This window comes from Micromesistius poutassou, assembly GCF_964030765.1.
Source record: "Micromesistius poutassou genome assembly, chromosome: 15".
In the NCBI taxonomy this organism is placed as follows: domain Eukaryota; kingdom Metazoa; phylum Chordata; class Actinopteri; order Gadiformes; family Gadidae; genus Micromesistius; species Micromesistius poutassou.
Window position 1 is genome coordinate 8,787,395 of NC_140285.1, and position 20,663 is coordinate 8,808,057.

The 20,663-nt window shown below is 46.5% G+C and overlaps 1 protein-coding gene across 1 annotated transcript in view; it reads left to right on the plus strand.

Moving 5' to 3' along the window:
* The window catches only part of magi3a (membrane associated guanylate kinase, WW and PDZ domain containing 3a), a 103,060-nt gene that overhangs the window by 45,292 nt on the left and 37,105 nt on the right, over nt 1–20,663 (plus strand). Inside the window, exons 2-4 of the mRNA XM_084480150.1 lie at nt 6,482–6,598; nt 12,802–12,921; nt 19,562–19,774. Coding sequence (XP_084336276.1) covers nt 6,482–6,598; nt 12,802–12,921; nt 19,562–19,774 — 450 coding nt within the window. The remainder of the gene's footprint in view (nt 1–6,481; nt 6,599–12,801; nt 12,922–19,561; nt 19,775–20,663) is intronic.

The window sequence follows — 20,663 nt, forward strand, 5'->3', positions numbered from 1 at the left end:
TGCTCTGGGGTTGTCTTGGGCATCGGATCTGGTGATGGAAGAGAATCAGCTGGTATGAAAAGAAAAACATCGAAGCCAAAGAAAACACTGCCAAAGTTACGTCTCGTATCATACCCCTGCTTAGATGTATGACTCTCTTCCAGACCTCTCCGTCATGTCGGCCTTGTTTTTTTGTTGCGGTTCTTTCTTTTCTTTTTGCCCTTCCAACGCCCACCACATATGGTTCCAGGGAAGGCTACCCTACCTTCAGCCCAGGCTACCACATCATCGCAGGCTTTCAGTCGTGACAGTTATGATGGTATTCTTTCCACTCTATACACTCATGTGGCACCACTCTTAACTGGTAAGCCTGCAAGTGTCGTGTCCATGCGCCACTAGAGCCCCCCAGGACCTAAGGGGTTGAAGGGGGACTAAGGGTGCAGGTAGTCTGGACCCTGGGCATGGACCAGGTCCGGTCCATGTTACACCAGGTCCGGTCCATGTTACACCAGGTCTGGTCCATGTAACTCCAGGTCCGGTCCATGTAACACCAGGTCCGGTCCATGTAGCACTAGGTCCGGTCCATGTAAAACCAGGTCGGTCCATGTAGCACCAGGTCCGGTCCATGTAAAACCAGGTCGGTCCATGTAGCACCAGGTCCGGTCCATGTAACTCCAGGTCCGGTCCATGTAGAACCAGGTCCGGTCCATGTAGCACCAGGTCCGGTCCATGTAACACCAGGTCCAGTCCATGTAACTCCAGGTCCGGTCCATGTAGCACCAGGTCCGGTCCATGTAACACCAGGTCCGGTCCATGTAACTCCAGGTCCGGTCCATGTAACACCAGGTCCAGTCCATGTAACACCAGGTCCGGTCCATGTAACACCGTGTCAAGCCACACCACAGTACATGAACCAAACAAGAGTGCTGAAGGTTCCTGCTTCTCACTGCTGGACCCTAGGGGGTCTGTGACTGTTCTTTTACCTTTCTCCTCGACCCTGACCGAATTGAAGCATTCCCAAAGGTACAGGCAAGACAGAAGCTTTGTCTCTTTTCTTCTATTCAGAAAAGACTCTTATTGAACAATGTCTCCCACAAAAGCGGACAATAGGATTACGAAGGGAATTCGATGGGCAAATGAAAATGTGTGGTTTCATCTCTGTGCGGATAATTAGAAGCTCACATCCTTCTGTCTTTCAACAAAAGCAGTATACAGACTGTTTTACAGGCATAGAGTACACATACTTCAGGCATGGAGCTCCGTCGATGTGACAAGGGCTATTGTCTCCATACCTACAACAGTTATTCATGTTTAAAAAAGTGCAGCATTTACTCAGCTAAGATAGCACAGATAGCACTGAAACGCTTAGACTTTAATCATGCAGATGGGACTAATGGCTCTGTAGTGAAGTCGGCCAGCGTTTAGTACGCAAAGCCATCAAAGGCCGAGAGTATATTTCTGGATGCTGAGTACTTTGGGACGCCATCTGTGACTAGTGTCAACCGGGCTGATGATTATGACACTGTCTATAAAAAGAGGCCTGCAACATTAAGCCTGAATGCGCATCTTAACAAAACCAATTCCTCTTCTCATTATCCAATGGAAATGAGCGGATCCAGCTTTTGTCCCAAGGCAAGTGTTGTCTTTCTCCTCCCCTCCACGTCAGTAATTTCAGAAAAAATATGATGTGCCGTCACTGATACTTTATTGCTAATGAGTTATTATTGTCAATAAATTACAAAAATGTAAAAGGTCCCCAACCAATCGAGAAACGTTTTATGTCCAAAGCACCTTGTCAAGACTGACCTCTTGCTGGACGACGGGTAGTAGATTAATTGGATTTCAACTTAAATGAAGCCAACCTAATCACAATTAATTCACAATTAATCCTTATGGTCTCTTTGACTATCTTCTGTATCTAATTTTCTTCCCGCAGTTGCCAATTGACTAACCAATTACTGCTATTATTATCTGAAATGGCAGCTTTAACCACACAGGGAATCTTCCATGGTGTCTTGGAATGGATATTTTTAGAGAGGGCTAGACGAGTGGGGTGTAATTCAGACTTCAGGAAGGGTTAGCCAGGGTTTTTGGATTAATGCTTCTGAAGATACAGAAAGATTTCAGTTGCATTGGTGTTCACACCCTTAGCACAGAGAAAAAACAATTGCCACCCAAATTTGCCACCAGAATCTCGAAAGCTCCCGGTCTGCGTTTACCTTCAGCATTTAATCGAGGTTGCCAATAAGCCCTGATGCCATTCCACCAGTCAGTCAGCCCGTCTGTCTGTCTGCCAGGGGATGTGGAAGGACATAGTGCTGGCCAGAGTTGCCAAATGTACCTAATGAGGTGCTAATTAGCCACAAGCTCTCCACTGCGAGGGCTGGACGGCCCTCACAGAACGGCATCATTAGACACCCACTGACACCCCGGCCCGAAATGTCCATCACTTTTTCCAGCATCTATTTGGGAGAGCAACCTGATTGTGGAGCGATTCTGTTTACCGGGCGTCCAAAATAGCCTGTAGCCTAATGAAGCAAGAGCACCGAGGCGCAGGCTCCAGTGCAGCATGGGATTTGGCATCGGAGAAAAAAAGTGAACAAATTCAGTTTTTTTGGAGGGAACCGTTTTTGCTTATGCTTACTTTGCCTAGCCAATAATAGGGTATTCTCTGTTTTCTAGTTTATTTCTTTCCTGGGCTCTATCTATCTCTACAAGCATCTTTGTGCTGATTGTTCAGGATGTGAAGGATAATAGATTGAATACCTTGTGCGCACTGTGCTTACTATTAAACTCCATCCACCCCAATGGCTTTATCATTTTCATGAACGAAAGTAAGTGTGATTAGATTGTAATGAAAATAAAAGATGCTGATGTTTTTTCGTGTGGGAAATATGAGAGCGGAAATTGCTTATGCAGTGAATAGAAAGAAAAGTAATGTACTTTCATCTTTTTGTATTCAAAACATTTGGAATGCTTTGAAAATATGCGCTGCCTAAGAAGTGCTGTGTCAAGAAGGGTCCCATGTGTGGTCTCAGAATCTTCTAAAGCTTTTAAATAGTGTGAGACATACAGACAATGGCAGATGGCGGGCTGAGCACTAGAAAAGAGCTGTGTTCCACATAGCTTTCCCATGCTCTGCTGCCAGACGAGCTCAACTGTATTAATGCTGTGCTGAAGGACGTGATGGGCAGCTACACCTGTCTTCACTAACTCTGGGTGCGGGTGCGTGTGTGGGCGTGTCTTCGCACATCTGTCTGTGTGTGTGTGTGCGCGTGTGTGTGTGTGTGTGTTTTTGTGTTTGTGTGTGTGTGTGTGTAGGCATGTCTTTGCACATCTGTGTGTGGGGGTATGTGCGTTGTGTGGAATTTTTTGTCTGGGTGCAGTGTGTCAGTACATAAACATACACACAGGTGTGTGTGTGTGGGTAGTGGCTGATGTGTAACCAATTATAGAGCTAAACATGAACCTGGATGGGGGGCGTGTGTGTGTGTGTGTGTGTGTGTGTGTTAGAGATGTGCGGTTGGCGGTCACAGCCGTGGACTCCGCGGCTAAACCGCGGATCGGGCGGCTGACAAAAAATAATATTTTAATTAAATTTGGGCGGGTGGCGGTTTAACCAATCAATTTAAAAATATCTAAAAAATCTATAACCCAAACAACGGCGGGTGGGTGCGGTTTTGAATATTCATCAAAAACGTTTGTGTGGATGGATGGCGGACGGATGATGCGTTTTTTGATGCGGTTGCGGATGAAATAATAGCCCATCCGCGCATCTCTAGTGTGTGTGTGTGTGTGTGTGTGCGCGTGCACGTGCACTCTCACAAGATGCTAACCTGAGAATAAGGGAGAGGGTGTGAGAGAGTGGAGGAATGTTACAATGGTTGGGGGATGCAGGGGGTGCAGAGATAGATGTGGGGGGGGGGGGGGTCTGAGTTCCCCATGGGTTCCCATGCTCACCCCCCCCCCCCCCCCCCCCCGCCCTCGTATGAGAGCATCTCTGTAACGACCACATGATGAAGCACAAAGGCTTCCATTGTGTCCCGCATGGCCCTGCACTACCAGGCCGGCGGGCTGCTGATTCACTGCCCCCACACACACACACACACACACACACACACACACACACACACACACACACACACACACACACACACACACACACACACACACACTATCTCCACTCCATTCACTCTCTCCCTTTTGCTTTCTCGCTCTTTTCTTCAGTTTTTTTCTTACCTATGGTTATGATGGAGAGCACTAATGCTTTCTGACAGGCAGGCAATGCAAAGGCTGTCCCCCTGTGTGTGTGTGTGTGTGTGTGTGTGTGTGTGTGTGTGTGTGTGTGTGTGTGTGTGTGTGTGTGTGTGTGTGTGTGTGTGTGTGTGTGTGTGTGTGTGTGTGTGTGTGTGTGTGTGTGTGTGTGTGCATGCGCATGTGCAGAAAATGCATGTTTACAGGGGGAACGTGTGATGACAATTAGTATCATCTATTGTGCTTGGATGAACCCCTGCTGAACCTTCCAGAAGGAGGCGGTGGGGGGGGGGAACATGGAGCCAGAGCGATATTCCCACCCCCTCGTACATCCTCGAACATGGGAACGCTGTTGGTGTGTTGGGGTTTTCATGTCTCACAGCTTCTGGGAACCGGGAACCGCAGTGAGCGCCTGTGGCTCCCGGGTTCCACCATGAGAGCCCTGTGGTTTACGGGTTGTACCATGAGCCCCGCGGTTTACGAGTTGCACAGTGTGGTGAAGGGGAGGCTTCCGTTTCCTTCGTCCTACATTCCGGGCACTCACCGAGCCAGCGAACCGTCCCTACTGTTACATAATGGGAAAGGAAACATTCCCCTGCGTTCACCAGCCCCACCGCTCGCTTGTGTGGTGTTTTTTTGTGTATTTTTTGTGTTTTTTGAAGCCAGTCCCCCCCCCCCCCACCCCTCCTCCCCCCCTTCTCTCCCCTGACCCACATCACCGGCTGTTTTCCCAGTTGGCAACAGATAACCGTTGGAATCAGTCATGGGAACGGAAGCTGGCACGTCCTCGCTTTTCGGGGGCCTCTGTTTTGTCACCTCAGACGGCAAAAGGAGCATTTGATGTAATTTCCAATGATAACTGAGATGGGAGTTGGCTCTCCGACTGTGTACCATGTTTTATTTACCAGCCTCGGGCTGCCAATATCCCTCCCCTCAAGCAACTGTGCCAATAACGGATGGCACTGAAGCGGCCGTCCAACTTCCAGAGCGGAGAGATTTGTGTTGTGTGGATCGCAGAATGCTCTTCTGCTTTATAATGTTTTATTTTTCCTTTGCCCTGGAGAGAAAATATTTCCTCTTGTGGCTACCCTCCCGTATTCAGTTTGAACCCATTCTACATCTATACCACCAAGGGAATGCGTGGGGGGGTGAGCAGTCATTAGCGGCTCTCCGAACAGCATTTTAAGGATCTGTAACTCCAGTATATTATGTAAATCTTTAGAGGGTGAGAATAAGACATTTGCAAGCGAATATACTGTAACTGCGGGGAACACATTGATGATGCCGACCGCTCCTCCTCAGGAATTCCGATGATAACATAACCAACATATACCTCCAAACAAGGTTCAGTGTGTGTATTATCCTTTAGTTTGGCGCTGCAGTACAAACTCCCCAGCCCGGCCCTCTGCTCACCACAGGGCCTCTGTGGTTATTGAATCCAGACAGCCATGGACCAGTAAACGTGATTGGATAACACACATCGCGCGGCACACCCCGACAAACAGGCCTGCGCTCATTTCCTCGGAAAACACAAACATCTGGAGTCTTCGGGGCTCAGGGAGGAACGACGGCCAGGACCGACGCCCGGGACGTGTTTCCCCACCCTCTCTCCCTCTCTCCCTATCTCCCTCTCTCCCTCTCTCCCTCTGTCACCGGCGCCCCGCAGCCGTGAGGAGAATGCTAAGTAGCGCTCCTCCTCTCTCAACTCTACCACCCCCTGCCCCGCCGCCGCTGCTCAGGCGGTGCGGCGAGACAGTGCCCCTCCACCCCCCCCCCCCCCCCCCCTCCTCCTCCTCCTCCTCCTCCTCCTCCTCCTCCTCCTCCTCCTCCTCCTCCTCCTCCTCCTCCTCCTCCTCCTCCTCCTTCCAAAGTCCTCTCCGGGCACTTCCTCATGCGTATATCATCTGGATAGTTGGTAAATGGGAGGCTGCTATTAATGTTTCATCGAGCGTGACAGTTCCAATATGCCATGCGAGCCGCCAAACCTGACATGTCTGCACAGAACCTCGGCCCGCCAAAATTGCTATTACTACAAGGTCATTTCTTTTTTTTTTTTTTCAAACCATGATGTAAATCTTTTCTGACTTCAGGTTGGGGTTGTGGGATCATTTTCCGTGGCGTTAGCCATGACCTTGGTCTGCGGAGTTCTTACCTGTGTATTCGAGTCCATGCAGTCGGAGGACTCTGTGGCCTGACTGGATTGAGGTGTTTGGACGTGGACTGATGTTTGTCTCTCTGTCCCCTCCAGGCAAGGTGTTGAACACGGACCTGCGGCACTACCTCAGCCTGCAGTTCCAGAAGGGCTCCCTGGACCACAAGCTACAGCAGGTGATCAGGGACAACCTGTACCTGCGCACCATTCCCTGTGAGTAACACCTGCACTCTCATCCATCTCTCGTCTGCCACTCCCCAATGGCTCCTCCTCCGCAGGGCCATGTGTGTCACTTGATTGGTTCTCGTCAGCGTCACTTTCTCCTTCCTGTTGTGTTTATTTATGTCCTAATGCCTTACCCCCAAACACTTCTAGATGGACTTGTGTATTTTGGATGATACAGTTTGAACACCTTAACCCTTAACCCTTCTGTGGGTACGTTCCAAGAGTTGTAAGGACAGAGAGCAGAAAAGGGGGAGGACAGCATGACAAAAGGAATAACGCACGTCCATTGTGGAGAGCAAGATGAACAGTAGAGGGTTCAAAACCACATGAATACAAGGATATGTTCAGTAAATCTTGACATTGGAAGATTTAAGAAACTTAAATTGATATACAAGGAAAAGGTAGCTAGGTCAACCTATTTTCTTATTCCAGCCAACAGAAAAAGCGCATTGCTTTAGGTTTCAGCACACAAGGACTTTTCCCTGGCGTGTTGTCGAGTATTTGAGTACTACACATATAAAATGCAGAAATACAAAAAAATAAAAAAAAATAAAAAAAATACCCCTAAAAAAACAAAGTGTGCAAGTGTGTGCATGCAGAGGTTATTGGAAATAGGATTATGTTCAGGAGGAGCCTTTAAGGGAGGCACATTGCTGCCCCCCCGCAGATGTTCCTGCACGCTTCAGCTAGGCTGGAACCTTCATGTTTGCAGTAAGAGCCCAGGCTTCTCCATGAACAACTTGCAGTAGAATAAGCTCAGCAGTACGGGCGTGTCTAAATCCATGAGGATCACGAGTGTATGTTCAAAAGATGTGATTTGCAGCTGGCCTTGAGCCCAAAAGGCTAATGATGTGGTACGGAGAAAAAACAAAACATAACAACCCAGTAATATGTGTAATTTGGCAGTGAGTAGTTGGCTTATGACCCCTGCACCACTGTGCCTTTAGAAGACTGGACCAGTAAGCGTTCCCTGTGGATCAGCTGGAAACGATTCTTGCAACATCCCATCAGGGATTTTTTCCCCCAGTGGAAAGACGTCCCTAATTTCCTTCTGCCTTGGTGCAGGGTGAGTCCTCATGGAACTCCTCTTCCCGCTCACACTCTCAAACATGGGGAGTCAGAGCTCCTCTCTGGATCGTCTGTTATTGCAGAGCAGTCTGCTCAATGAGTCTCGCTGGAGGATTAGACGATAGACAGGAATATGAATATGAAACGGCACGCCAGAGACGTGGAGAGATGGCAGAGATATCTGATTTATATTTCCCCATGCTGATTTACGTTTTTTGTATTCTGTTTAAGATGAATTACTAAGGGAGCAATCTGACCAGAGGATCTTCCAACATACATATCAAATAGCATACGTCCCTTAGGGTCAGTCGTATGCTGAGCGTCTGAAGAAATCCATTTGATCTATTTTCCTTGATCCTGACATTTACGTTTGTTATTATTTATGTTCTTTTATGTTGGCCAAGTCATTACTACACAGCCTCCGGCCATGTGCTCCATGCCCTCTGTGGCTGGTGGGTTTTTCATTTGTGTTACTATGACCGCTGCCTCTTCAAAGAAGCAGACACTTTACACACATGCTTTTTCAGTGTTCCCTCTATTGTGGCTCGGGTTATAGACCAGTCTGTATATAGAATACATAGTACCTGCTGTGTGTCATCCTAAAATGTTTTGTATCCAAACCATCACTTTGAAGACTCATTAGCGGTCCTACGAAATCCGTAGGAACGCTATTGTAATCGTTAGTGTTATTATTAATATCTTTTTCTTTTTTCCTGACAAATTCAGCCATATCTCAAAAACGACATGGTCAAAAGTTCTGCAAATTGGCAGGCTTGTAGAACTCGTGAAATGGGTGAGGTATAACAAGGATGGGCCAGAATGAACTATAGGTGGTGCTATAACAAGCCTTTGAAGTGCAACATAGTCAACAGGCTGCCATTTCCACTAGGGAAGTGCAATATGCATGAAACTTGTTATGCATGTACCATTCGTCATGATGAACAACTTTCAAATCGCCACTCATACGGTCCTTTGGTGTCGAAAGTGGGAAAAGCTGCAAACTTGGCACACATGGTACCAGGTGACTGTGGGCCTATATGGTGTTAAATTCATACCAATAAGGCGAAAGACAGCAGAGATATACATTTTAAAGTGAAATACATGCATATGTATACAGCTCTACAACACGTCATACTGTCGGTCATAAGGTCATACTGTCAGTCATACTGTCAGTCATACGGTCATACTGTCGGTCATGCGGTCATACTGTCGGTCATAAGGTCATACTGTCGGTCATAAGGTCATACTGTCGGTCATAAGGTCATACTGTCAGTCATACTGTCGGTCATGCGGTCATAGTGTCAGTCATGCGGTCATAGTGTCATAGTCATAGTGTCAGTCATGCGGTCATACTGTCGGTCATAAGGTCATACTGTCGGTCATAAGGTCATACTGTCGGTCATAAGGTCATACTGTCTGTCATACTGTCGGTCATACTGTCAGTCATACTGTCGGTCATAAGGTCATACTGTCGGTCATAAGGTCATACTGTCTGTCATACTGTCGGTCATTCATTCACCCCTTCATGGTTGTTTGCAACTATATTTATTGCTATTGTTTCTATCGTTGTTATTTATGTCCTTCATTGACCTTTCTTTTAATCTTATCAATACAAATAATATATTTTCTGATTATCAGAACATCCACAGAAGAGGTTCTCATAACATCTGTAATATTTATTATAAAGGAAAACAAAGACCTAAAACTACATATTTTTGATGAAAGTGATGGGTTACATATTTGTTATATGAATTGATCCTGGTCCAAATCTAGACTAAAGCTATAAACCGGGATCAGATGTAAATATGAACTCAAATTGCCCTCTATGGGTTAATGCGTGCCATTGCATGGGTTAATTGTTACTGGTGGTTTCGGGTTACTAGGTAATGCCAATCAAATGCTATGCTACACTCCCCAGAAGCATGCAAGGCGCTATAGCAATACCTCTAAATGAGATGAAAAGGAGCCTTCTCCCTGGAGTGCAACAGAAGCAGGCATCTTCTCCATGTTGATAGTGTTTGGAGCAGCTCAAACCTAGGGTGTTTTGGTATTCCTTCAGAACCGTCCTCTGCTGCGGCGAGTTGATCAGATGTGAACTTGGTGTGGCGTTAGAGTCTATGATTGTGGGTTCTGCTTCTCTGAGGCCCGTCTCCCACCAGGGCTCCACCAGAGCCACGCATCAAGACCAGGAAATCTGGGTTTCAAACTACAAACCCTCTTTAGTATAATACCAACAACTGTAATAGCTTTTCTTTCATTTTTCTGGGTGTTAACATGTTTTGCTTGCTATATAATTAGACACAAATGACATTAAGCACAGAACGGCATGCTGGGAATTGGGACTGTTTTAAACAAGTCTCTGTGTGAAAACTGACCCGGTGATTGTCACAGTTTCTTTCTTCCAAAAACTAGTTTTCTCCTGATAAGATATTCCCTATTCAAGGTCCTTCTACAGGGGGGGGGCATATTTCACTCCATACTGTTACTTTCTTTGTTGCTGTACTCCATCCATTAATCTGTTGGATTGGATCTTTATATTCCTCTTCATTTATTTTTTAGCATTTTCATATATATTTAGTATTTTCAGCAGTGGTAGTGGAGGAGGTGCTTTACTGGGAGAAGAGGACTTACATAAACGGGCCAGTTATTTCATTTTTTAATGCCAAAATTGTAATCTCTCGTGGTCCGATGTGTGGTTTCCGGGCATTTATTCTTTCAGTTGATTTCTAAGTGTGAGTGTGACCTAGTTACAATAGAGCGATGCCTACATGAGAAGACAGCATAACATTAACTTCATAACAATATTTCTTTTTTTTATGTCTGACTGCCCGAGGCAGTTATAATTAGCTTTTATAAGTAACGATGTAAGTACTTTAAACTAAGTGTGCAACAGCCTTCGCTGTAGATTCTGCTGAAGATCAGGAGAACAGAAGCAGGAGGATGTTGTAAATGTGTGGGCCCTGAAAGTATTTTTAGCATTTCCTACGATGATTATCGTTATTATGATGACTTGAGAACGGCATTGAATGCCACTTCTTAAATTTCCCATCTCATATTATCTATATAAAGTAGAAAAACAGCTTGTCAAACGTAATTCACGTTTTTTGAAAATCGTGTGACCATGGCTGATATATTTTGGCCTTTTTGCGTCAAAAGACAATGTAGAATCAGAGATGAGGATTGTAATCCATAACGTCATTCTGAAGTGACTTTGGGGGAAGGTGTAACAAGCCCACAGGGTGCAGCAGACAACACCTCTGTGACGGCCCGTGGGGTAATGTGGTTTGCAGAAAGGATATTGCATTACTTGACAATTTCCGCCTCCTGCAGAGCTCTCTCGAAAATTAAATCCCAATCCTTTTCATATTTTCAAACACAAATACAGGGGAGGGGCTTTGATGACTCCTTCCTCGTTTCACCAGGCCAACAAACGGTGCCAGGAAAACTAATGTTCTGGGACACATTTATGACCAAAACATAATCTACTATAATCACAAATGTTAATGAGTTACATGAGTGGCGAGTGTCTCCAATGCTTCCAATGGGTAATACACACACACGCACACACACACACACACGTACACGTACACACACACACACACACACACACACACACACACACACACACACACACGTACACGTACACGTACACACACACACACACACACACACGCAGGCACACGTACACCTACACACACGGTAGGTCATGGTTGAAGACTAGATTCCTTGGCTGGATCCATCCATGCAGTTCGTACGGCACTTTCATTAACTGGATGGTTTATTCAGGAAACTAGTTTCCCAGTGGACCGAGCCAACCAGCCAATCATTCTTTGATAACTCACATTCTTACTTTGCATTGCACACTGACATGGTTGCTTTCATAAAAAAGTTGGCACGGTTTCTACGCTTGACTCTGAAATGGAAAAAAAACTAATTAAAACGTCAAACATTGGTGCACAATTCATTCCAAGATTTAGGAGCTGTAATGTTCAACTTTGGGCTTTATTTTCTTGCAATTTGTCTCCCCCCTTACCTACCCTGCTTGACCTGCGCCAGTGCTTTTTCCATTGGTACAGAATAACTTCTGCCTCCCTCTTTTATTCAGAAGAGGCTGCAAAACATGTCCATTGTCCATGCCAACGCTAGTGTTGGCGTATTTTCTTGCTAACTCGTTGTTCCTATGGGGATGAAACTAATGTACGGTAAACTTGATTGATCGATGACGTGTTTTTTCTCGTAAGAGACCTCATGGTGCCAAGTATTTGCCTTAATAGAGCAGGATCAGGGGAAGACACGCTGGCAGCATTGATCATCAACATTGTTGCTACAAGGAATGAATAGCTTATCTGTAGGTGTAACATTGTCTACGAAATTAGACTTTAGCCACACTCATTTTTTTTACAACTCAAAACAATAAAATAGCACAATAGGGTGCATTGTACATGTAGCCGCATAGGCCCATCTGAATAAAGTTTAAGGTTTCCCTCTATGATCATTATCGTGTTGTTCCTCGTTTCTTGTTCGACTTGGCCCCTGACCTCACAGAACAGAAGCCCTTAAGTAGTTGATCATTCATTGGCTGTTGTCGACCATTAAAGGAGGATGCACTGAAAACAAAGGAGTTATTTTATCAACTTGAAGGATGTGATCAAATATTAATTGAAATGATTGAGCTGTCCTGTGAACGCTTCCTTCTCCCTGCCCTCCAACATTTTAATGTATCATTGAAGATCCCTAATGCAGAGATGGGTTTGCTGCCAGAGTGAGTTCACTGGCTTTAGGTGGACATTTGACAAGGTAGAAACTGTTCCATGGGATTTTCCAGTCTAAAATCTGTGAATAATTATTTGTGACTGAATATAACAAGGACAGATCTGCCTTTGACTATGAGATGACATTTAGATCAATGGAGATATCAATAAGAGGACAAAAGGTGCAGTCGGGGTTCTGCGTGTACATCAAGGGCAGAAGAGCGCTATGGAACTTGGAGTGGACTCCTGGGCCCGGAGCTCAGCCAACGACGGGCCATTCAGCAGATCAATCAGACCCCTCCCCTGTTGTGACCAGCGTGCAGGTTGTCCCTTCTAACTGTGTGTGTGTGTGTGTGTGTGTGTGTGTGTCAGGCACCACCCGGCAGCCCAGAGAGGGGGAGGTCCCGGGCGTGGACTACAACTTCATCAGCGTGGGCGAGTTCCGGGTACTGGAGGAGAGCGGGCTGCTGCTGGAGAGCGGCACCTACGACGGTACGTCTCCCCCCCACCCCCCCCCCGCTTGTGTGTGTGTGTGTGTGTGTGTGTGTGTGTGTGTGTGTGTGTGTGTGTGTGTGTGTGTGTGTGTGTGTGTGTGTGTGTGTGTGTGTGTGTGTGTGTGTGTGTGTGTGTGTGTCTTTTTTCCACCCCGTCTTTCCAGAAGTACCGCGTTTCCTTAGATGCATCCGGGGCATCGACTCTGCAGCAGAAAAATCCTGGAAAGAGCCGGATTAAGAAAAAAGCCTCCGCAAAGGCATCGGGCATCGTAACATAATGACATACTTCCTAAAAATAGGCCAGCGGAGAGAACATCGTTAGAAGAAGCATCGATGTTTGTCTGGATACTCTTGCACTGTCCCACTCCATTACTCTCTGCCTCTGGGGAAGGGTTCATCCTGCCTGACCCTGGATGAACGCCATCCATCCCCCCCCCCCCTCCCCCCGCCCCGCCCCGCGCCAGCCAAGCCTGTTGCCTCTCGTTGCTTACTGGGTCACGCGGCGATGCCGGTCCACACACACACACACACACACACACACACACACACACACACACACACACACACACACACACACACACAAAAACACACACACACACACACAAAAACTCACTCACACAAACAAAAACTCACAGACACACATAAACACACACACACACATAAACACACACACACACATAAACACACTGAAACGCACAAAAAACCAGGTCACCATCGCTGGTAACGCATAGCGGCGCTGTGTTAGAGGGGCGGGAGGGAGCGTATCCCCGAGTGACTGCGAGGCTATTTTAGCGGGGGGAGAAGCGGGTCAGCCCCGGCAGCGCGGCGGAGCACCTCACCTGGCCCCCTAGTCCAGCCCCCGACCCAGATCCTTGCGGGGGGCAGACTGTGGCCCCTCCCAGCCGGAGAGAGAGAGCGCCCGCCGTCGTATAAATTATGGATGTGCAGAGGTCGGCCGCCCTCGTCCTGCCTAATGGACCTCCTAGTGGTTCAGCCAGCGGAGGCTCCCCGGGGCGTATCGCCGCACGGCCCCCCGCCCTGCTGACCTCCACACGGCTCCCCCCCGCTGCCGCAGCGAGGAGGGACAACGTCGTGGGGACAAACACACCTTCACTGACGTGCACGGCACTCGAGCACGCAGGGCACTCGAGCACGCTCACGCACGACGCAAATGCATGGACTCATGCACGCGCACATGCACGCAAATTCACTCTCTCACTCACTCACTCACTCACACATGGAGGCAAGAACACGCACACACACACACGCATGGACACAAGCCTGCACACATGCACACACACACACACACACATAGCGAAAGAGATGATGAGAAAAATTGGATGGGAAGTTCATGTGTGAGTTTAATAATGCAGATCATGAACAGTGTTTTAAGCGGTATAACGGTGTGCGTTTCCGGCTGGTAGCTTCTGAACTCTAAGCTACACTGTTAGGCGTAACTAATCTCCCAGACCTGTGAACCAGATCAGCCTGATCTTGTAGTTTTATAGTTTTAATCCGTCAGTAAGGCACACACGTACACTTATCTGCACCCCTAGAGCCGGTCCGGGAGCGTTTCACAGATCTTTCTTTTCATTTTTCTTTATGTGCACATGAAATAGTATTATTATTCGGGAGACTGATTGGGTGGATATTTAACCAAGCATATTGCAGGCAAATGGGTTAGGTCTTTTTTCCGTATCATTCATCACTTCGTGATTCACGCGTGCGTCACAATGGACACTGACTGCATCACAAACTAGTCCGGGTGTCAAACATTTATATTTTGAATTTGAATAGCACATCGTGACCACAATGCATTTCAACGTTGGTTGCAGCACGAAACACCAGAAATCACTTGTGGGAAAGGCAAATGATACAGCAGAAAATGATAAATAAATGATAAAGAAAAAAAAGAGGCTAGCTAGCTCCCAAGGTCGCAACAGATTGAAAGGGCTCCAAAAGATGTAACAGAACAATAGCAAGAGAGAGGTGGCTGACATTCAAGTTATGATGAAGGAGCTAGCGTTGAGTGGAGAGAAAGATCATTGTAACAGACAGGATATGAAGTTTAACCATTAAGAATATCCTATCATATCTCATGTAAACACTCACTCACCCCCCCCTCACACACTGATAGAGGAGCACATGATGCAGAACAGAGCTCTTGAGGCCTGTGATGTTTTCCTGTGTTCTCCAAGACATCAGCCCGTGTTTGTTTTCTCTGCAGCAAAAGTGCAGAAACCATTCAGCTATAGAACTACAGGTTGGTATATTGAACTGACTCTCTTGTGTGCGTGCGTGCAAGCGTGCGTGCGTGCGTGCATGCGTGCATGCAGCTGTAGGGTTTTTGTCAAGAAATGTGTGTCTTAGATACACTATACCAGCAGCTGTTGTCTGCACTGCAGATGGAAAAACAAACAAAAACCACAAACTCTGAAGTGGAAAGACACACGCAGAAATCGGCGCATGTTGTGGTGTGCCTCCATCGTATTTTTATTTCTTTTCTTTTCTTTTATTTGCAAGTGGTCCGTTTAGACATTTCTTTGATCGCTGGCAATAAAATAAAAAAATAATTGTACATTATACTGACACACACCTCTCAGTCTTCGTCTTGAATTTGGAAGATGTATCTGTGTGTTTATTTTGTTTCATTTAGGATCAGAACTATAGGTCACGCGATGGGTGAGTCTATTGGGCCCGACCAAGTAAAGTAGATATTATTCCCCAGACAGAACAGCTGTAGGGGTTTTGTTTGAGGGGTTAATCAAGGAAAGGCAGACATTGTTTTGATGGAAATTCGGGAGGATTTATTATTAATAATAATGGCAACAATGACAATCTTTTTAATTAGGTTTAGGGTTAGATATTAATTTAGCAAACAAATATTAACGCATCAAGCAGTTGAGAACTTCAATCTGTGTGTGGCGATGTGTTTCCGACAAAACAACACACACACTTATTGTATTTAGTTTTATATTACCGCCGGTCATTAAATTAGATTGATTAGTTTAAGAGACATTCAATATTTTCGGTTTCTTTCAGACAGACGGAACACACAATTATGTGTGAGATGATGAATAAATGAGGTTCAACAATCAATTTGAGAGACATAGTCGTTAGGGTTCGGGCCTAGTTAATTGATTATAGTTAGACTTCGGACTCGACACGTCAATCACCCAGAGAATAAACCCTCAAAGAAACACCTGAGAACGGGGAAAAAAAGCGTTTAAACGCCAAGCCCTGGCATTAGAAAACCTTTATAGATGATGGATTGCAGCTTCTTTTTCAACTGGCTCGATGTCACTCCTGTCAGACAAATGATCAGCACAGTGTTCTCGCTCTCTCTGTCTCTCTCTCTCTCTCTCTGTCTCCCTGGCTCTCTCTCTCGCTCCGTCTCCCTGGCTCTCTCTCTCCTTCTCTACATCTGCCCGGCCATCCGTCTGCACTTGTTGCGGTGCCAGCAGTTGGGCTGGTGACAAAGGGTGGGAGCCAGGCTGGCAGAGACGGATAGCGGGCGACTGTGAATCCCACCGCGTCAAGCGCTTTTTGTTCCAAGACCCTCCTTGTTGTGACGGTTATTCATTGAGTAATACGTTTCATCAGCCATGTGTGAACGTTGCATCGCGCATGACAATTTTTTTTTGTCCCACGGGCCACCACGACGCGGTATCTCACGTTCCCACATGCAGACGGGACTCATCAAGTATTGATTTGAAGGAATCCTTGTGTGCTCGTCGTTGTTGTTGTTGTTGTGTTGCTCCACCGCGGCGACGCTAGTCTCACGCGTCAGACTTTGGATCTAAAGTCTGAAGACAGACAAGCTCAAATCTGGGTCAACGCAGAGTTTCACTTTCTTTCACTTTCACAAACCCCAAGTAGCGAACTGTATAAAAGGGTCTTGGGTTTTGGAGTTGAATCAACGCTGTGTAGACTGGCCACTGTACACAAAAGTGTACGAAAACCCCTGTGGAAATCCTCATCCACTGCCACAGTTATGTCAAGCTCAGGAAATGACCGCCCCCCCCCACCTCCCAAACAGCTTTGCAAATTCACACCCACAGAAAATCACCTGCTGTAAATCTTTGGGTTTCTGCTGAATTATACATGATGGCAGTTGGTGGCTGCCTAGGATTGGGATGTCCTTGACTTTAAATCTCCTTGGGGAGACCACCTCGTCTGCTTTGCTTCTCAGGCCACTGGTGTGTTCAAGCTGTCTTTAGAGAAGGGCTAATGCATTGGCAAGTTGTCTGTGGATGGTGAAGCCCTTAAAGGTGTTGTAGGTAAGGGCCAATTTTGATTTTCGTTTAGTTTTTCTCATTTCTTACCAATCAGGTATCTCTTCGCTGATTGAGTCCCTATCAAAATGTATTCAAAAGCAGTTCTGACTGGTTCAGGAACTCCAACTTTCCTGGTAATAAAAGGTGTGTGATATGCAACACTTCCCAATGGCAGCAGGCTGAGAGAGGATGAATTGTACTATTATCACGGTCTAGTGCAGTCTCTTCTTCTCTGCTCTCAGGATCTCTCTTTACAATGCTCAAATCATAATCACAGCAGCAGCTTTAAGTGTGTAAAGTGACCATTAAAGCGCGGACAATAGATATGTTTCCACTTCTAACAGATCACATTTGAAAGCTAGAAGCTGTCATCCAAAAACAGATGCCTCAGAAAGTCTCATTAGTGTAATTACAGTCCTACCCATCAGGGGCCTTTGTAATAAAGCAGCCTGGCGCTCAGCTCAGTCACACAGCCCATGGCTCACTTTAGGCTCAACTCCCCGTCCGGTCCACTTTCTCCTCCATAGAGGCCAGAGCACTATGCTATTACCCAGCTCTAATTCACCTTCTCCTGATTCACCGTCCTTTCATTAAACTCCCGAATTAATAATGAATTGGAAGCGGAGTGCAGTCTTTTTGGACCAGATGCTAATACTGTGGGCCTGTGGGGGATTAAAAATGGTTTATTGTACAAATCAAAGCAATGGAGTGTGTTTTGTTCTGCAGAGCTCTGACCCACAGCAGAGAGTCTAGATTAGAGCTGTGTTCATAGCGGCATTTGTGGATTTACCAGTTATGTCAAAATCATTGTTAAACAGTGAAGTCATCGTGTCGTCTGGGTTTCTTTCTTCTTCTCTCTGTTCTTAAATTTTCCAGCCAAGCAGTAAACGTCAATATTCTCTAAAAAGATGCCAACCTGAACAGAATGAAACGCAATATGTCATAATGAAAATGAAATGGAATCAGCTTAATCAAGTGAGCAAATGACATTTCCACTGAACGCAGAATGTCTGAGGCATTATACATTGTGTGTGCCAAGCATACGCATTATGTATTTAAATTTTAATGGAGCGCATTAAGCTTCCTGCAGATATTCATTGCACTTCCTCTCTCTCTCCGTCGCTCGCTCAATCTCTCCCTCTTCCCTCCCCACAGTTCTCTCTCTATGTGCGTCTCTGCTGCATCTCGCTGCCTCGCACCATCGTTGCAGAGTACCTCTCAGTGCCACGGCCTTCCCCCTGATGTGCAGAAAGAAATTATGTTTTCCTATTAGGATTCAGCTCTGTCTTTAACGGTTAACAGCCTCGCACGAATACGCCCGCGGTTTGATGCTTTACCATTGAAGGAGAGGGAGAGAGAAGAAAAATAACAACTACCAAACAAACAGACCCAGTGGATCGATATCTTTGAATACCACTCTGATCGCCATGTTCTTTTCATTCAACGCTTTGGCTCCCAGTATCTCAGTTAGAGAGAATGGGGTCATCGTAAACAGGGTAATCTTTCTCTCTTTCTCTTGGTCAAAGAAAGAAACTGGAGACTCAATTCTAACCATTACCATACACACACACACACACACACACACACACACACACACACACACACACACACACACACACACACACACACACACACATCTCGCTCTTATATAGCATTATGCACAGATACACAGAATGCAGCTATACAGGAGTATAGTGATTTTGCAAACCCTGTAATACTTTTGCTGAAAGGTTTCTGCCCTTGAAAGGCAACTCACACACAACACAGAACAGATGCACGCACGCACGCATGCACGGACACACACACACACACAATGGCAGACACGCAGACACTAAACCACAAATCTTCTCAGGATGGGGTGCTGTCTGCCGTCTGTAGGGTACCCAGATGACCGTAAAGGCAAGCGGTCGTACCTGAAGGAATAACTCAGGTTCTGGTGCCTTGCCTTGGCACAACGCCCGGATTGAACCGTTCATTTGGGATCACGCGCTGTAAATCTCCCTGTTCAATTTGGGGCGTTGGCCTTTTGCACTGGATGCACCGTCACTTCGAGCTCCCCTTGTCGTCCTCTCCATTGATTTTTGCCTTCTAATGCCCTCCTCTGACTTTCCAATGTGGACTCCTGTTCGTGAGCCTGTGGGACCGAGTCCAAAGATGTCTGTGTGTGTTTCCTAAATTCCTAATGTCTCTGTCGCTGTTCTGTTTTACACAGTCGGCCGCCACAAAAGTGGTGTGCCCGGACGCCTGGCATGCTTGTGTTATTGGGTGTGACTAGCAGGTGGTGACCATCCCCCCCCCGCCCCCTGTCCAGCACCCATTCCTCTGTGTCTGAACTGAGCTTGTCCCCCGGTCGGTGCCCAGGGAACTACTACGGGACGCCCAAGCCCCCCGCCGAGCCCAGTCCCGTGCAGCCCGACCCGGTGGACCAGGTGCTGTTCGACGAGGAGTTTGACACGGAGGTGCAGCGCAAGCGGACCCCCTCGGTCAGCAAGATGGACCGCAAGGACAGCGCGGCGCCGGAGGAGGAGGAGGAGGAGGAGCAGCAGCGGCCGGCCCTGGTCAACGGCGTGAACGGTGAGGGCAGACATCCCCTGTGAACTCCGTGCTTTCATTTTGAAAAGCGTAGTGTATTACTTTAGGCTTTAGGGGTGAGGAAATCGATATATGAAATCGACTATAAAGATTTTTCGATGTCTCCAGCGTTTTTCAGCCATATCGTGGCCATTTTACTTTCACTTTAAATTTTATTTCGTTTTTTTATGAAGGCTGTTTAATTTTACGTTTAATGGACTGAGGCCCAACAGTCTCATTAAATTCAGAACTCTGGTTAGCTGCTGTCCTCAGCCAACCAGGGGTCTGTATTGCCGATTGATTGGATATTGGCAATCAATTTCTGGCATAGTTTCTTTGAAGGAAAATGTGTTTGTGTATAATGTGTAATTTCACAAATGAATGCACATGTCGTTTTAATGGGATTCGGTTGAGTTGAGATAACATGCTGACCCTGATCCTATTTAACTGTATGTTTATGTAATATGCTGGGTTGTGCAATCTTTGCGGGTTGTGGCGCTTTCCTAAAGTTTCGGATTACAGGGGGCACACACACATTCACCGATAAGCCCGCTAATCTTCCCAGAATGCAAAGCACGACCCGCTTGTCTCTCTTTCCACAAAATGTCTCTTCTTTTCACTGGGGCTATTTCATCCCGCCAGACCTCCTAGGGATTAGCTGTTCTGCATCAGAGGTCAGGAGTAAATCACAGCAGTCAGAGTCCAGCCGTGATCAGTGGTGGGTCCCTCTGGTCAGAGATAGATTTGTTTTTGTCCTTGTTTTGTATTCCCCTCAAGGTAATCCTGACTAACCAACTGCATTAAAAAAGTCAAAGTCAAACAACTTTAAAGGCCCTGTGTGTCCAAGCCAATGGTGTCACAGTCAATGGTCTTTCAGCCAATGGTGTCACAG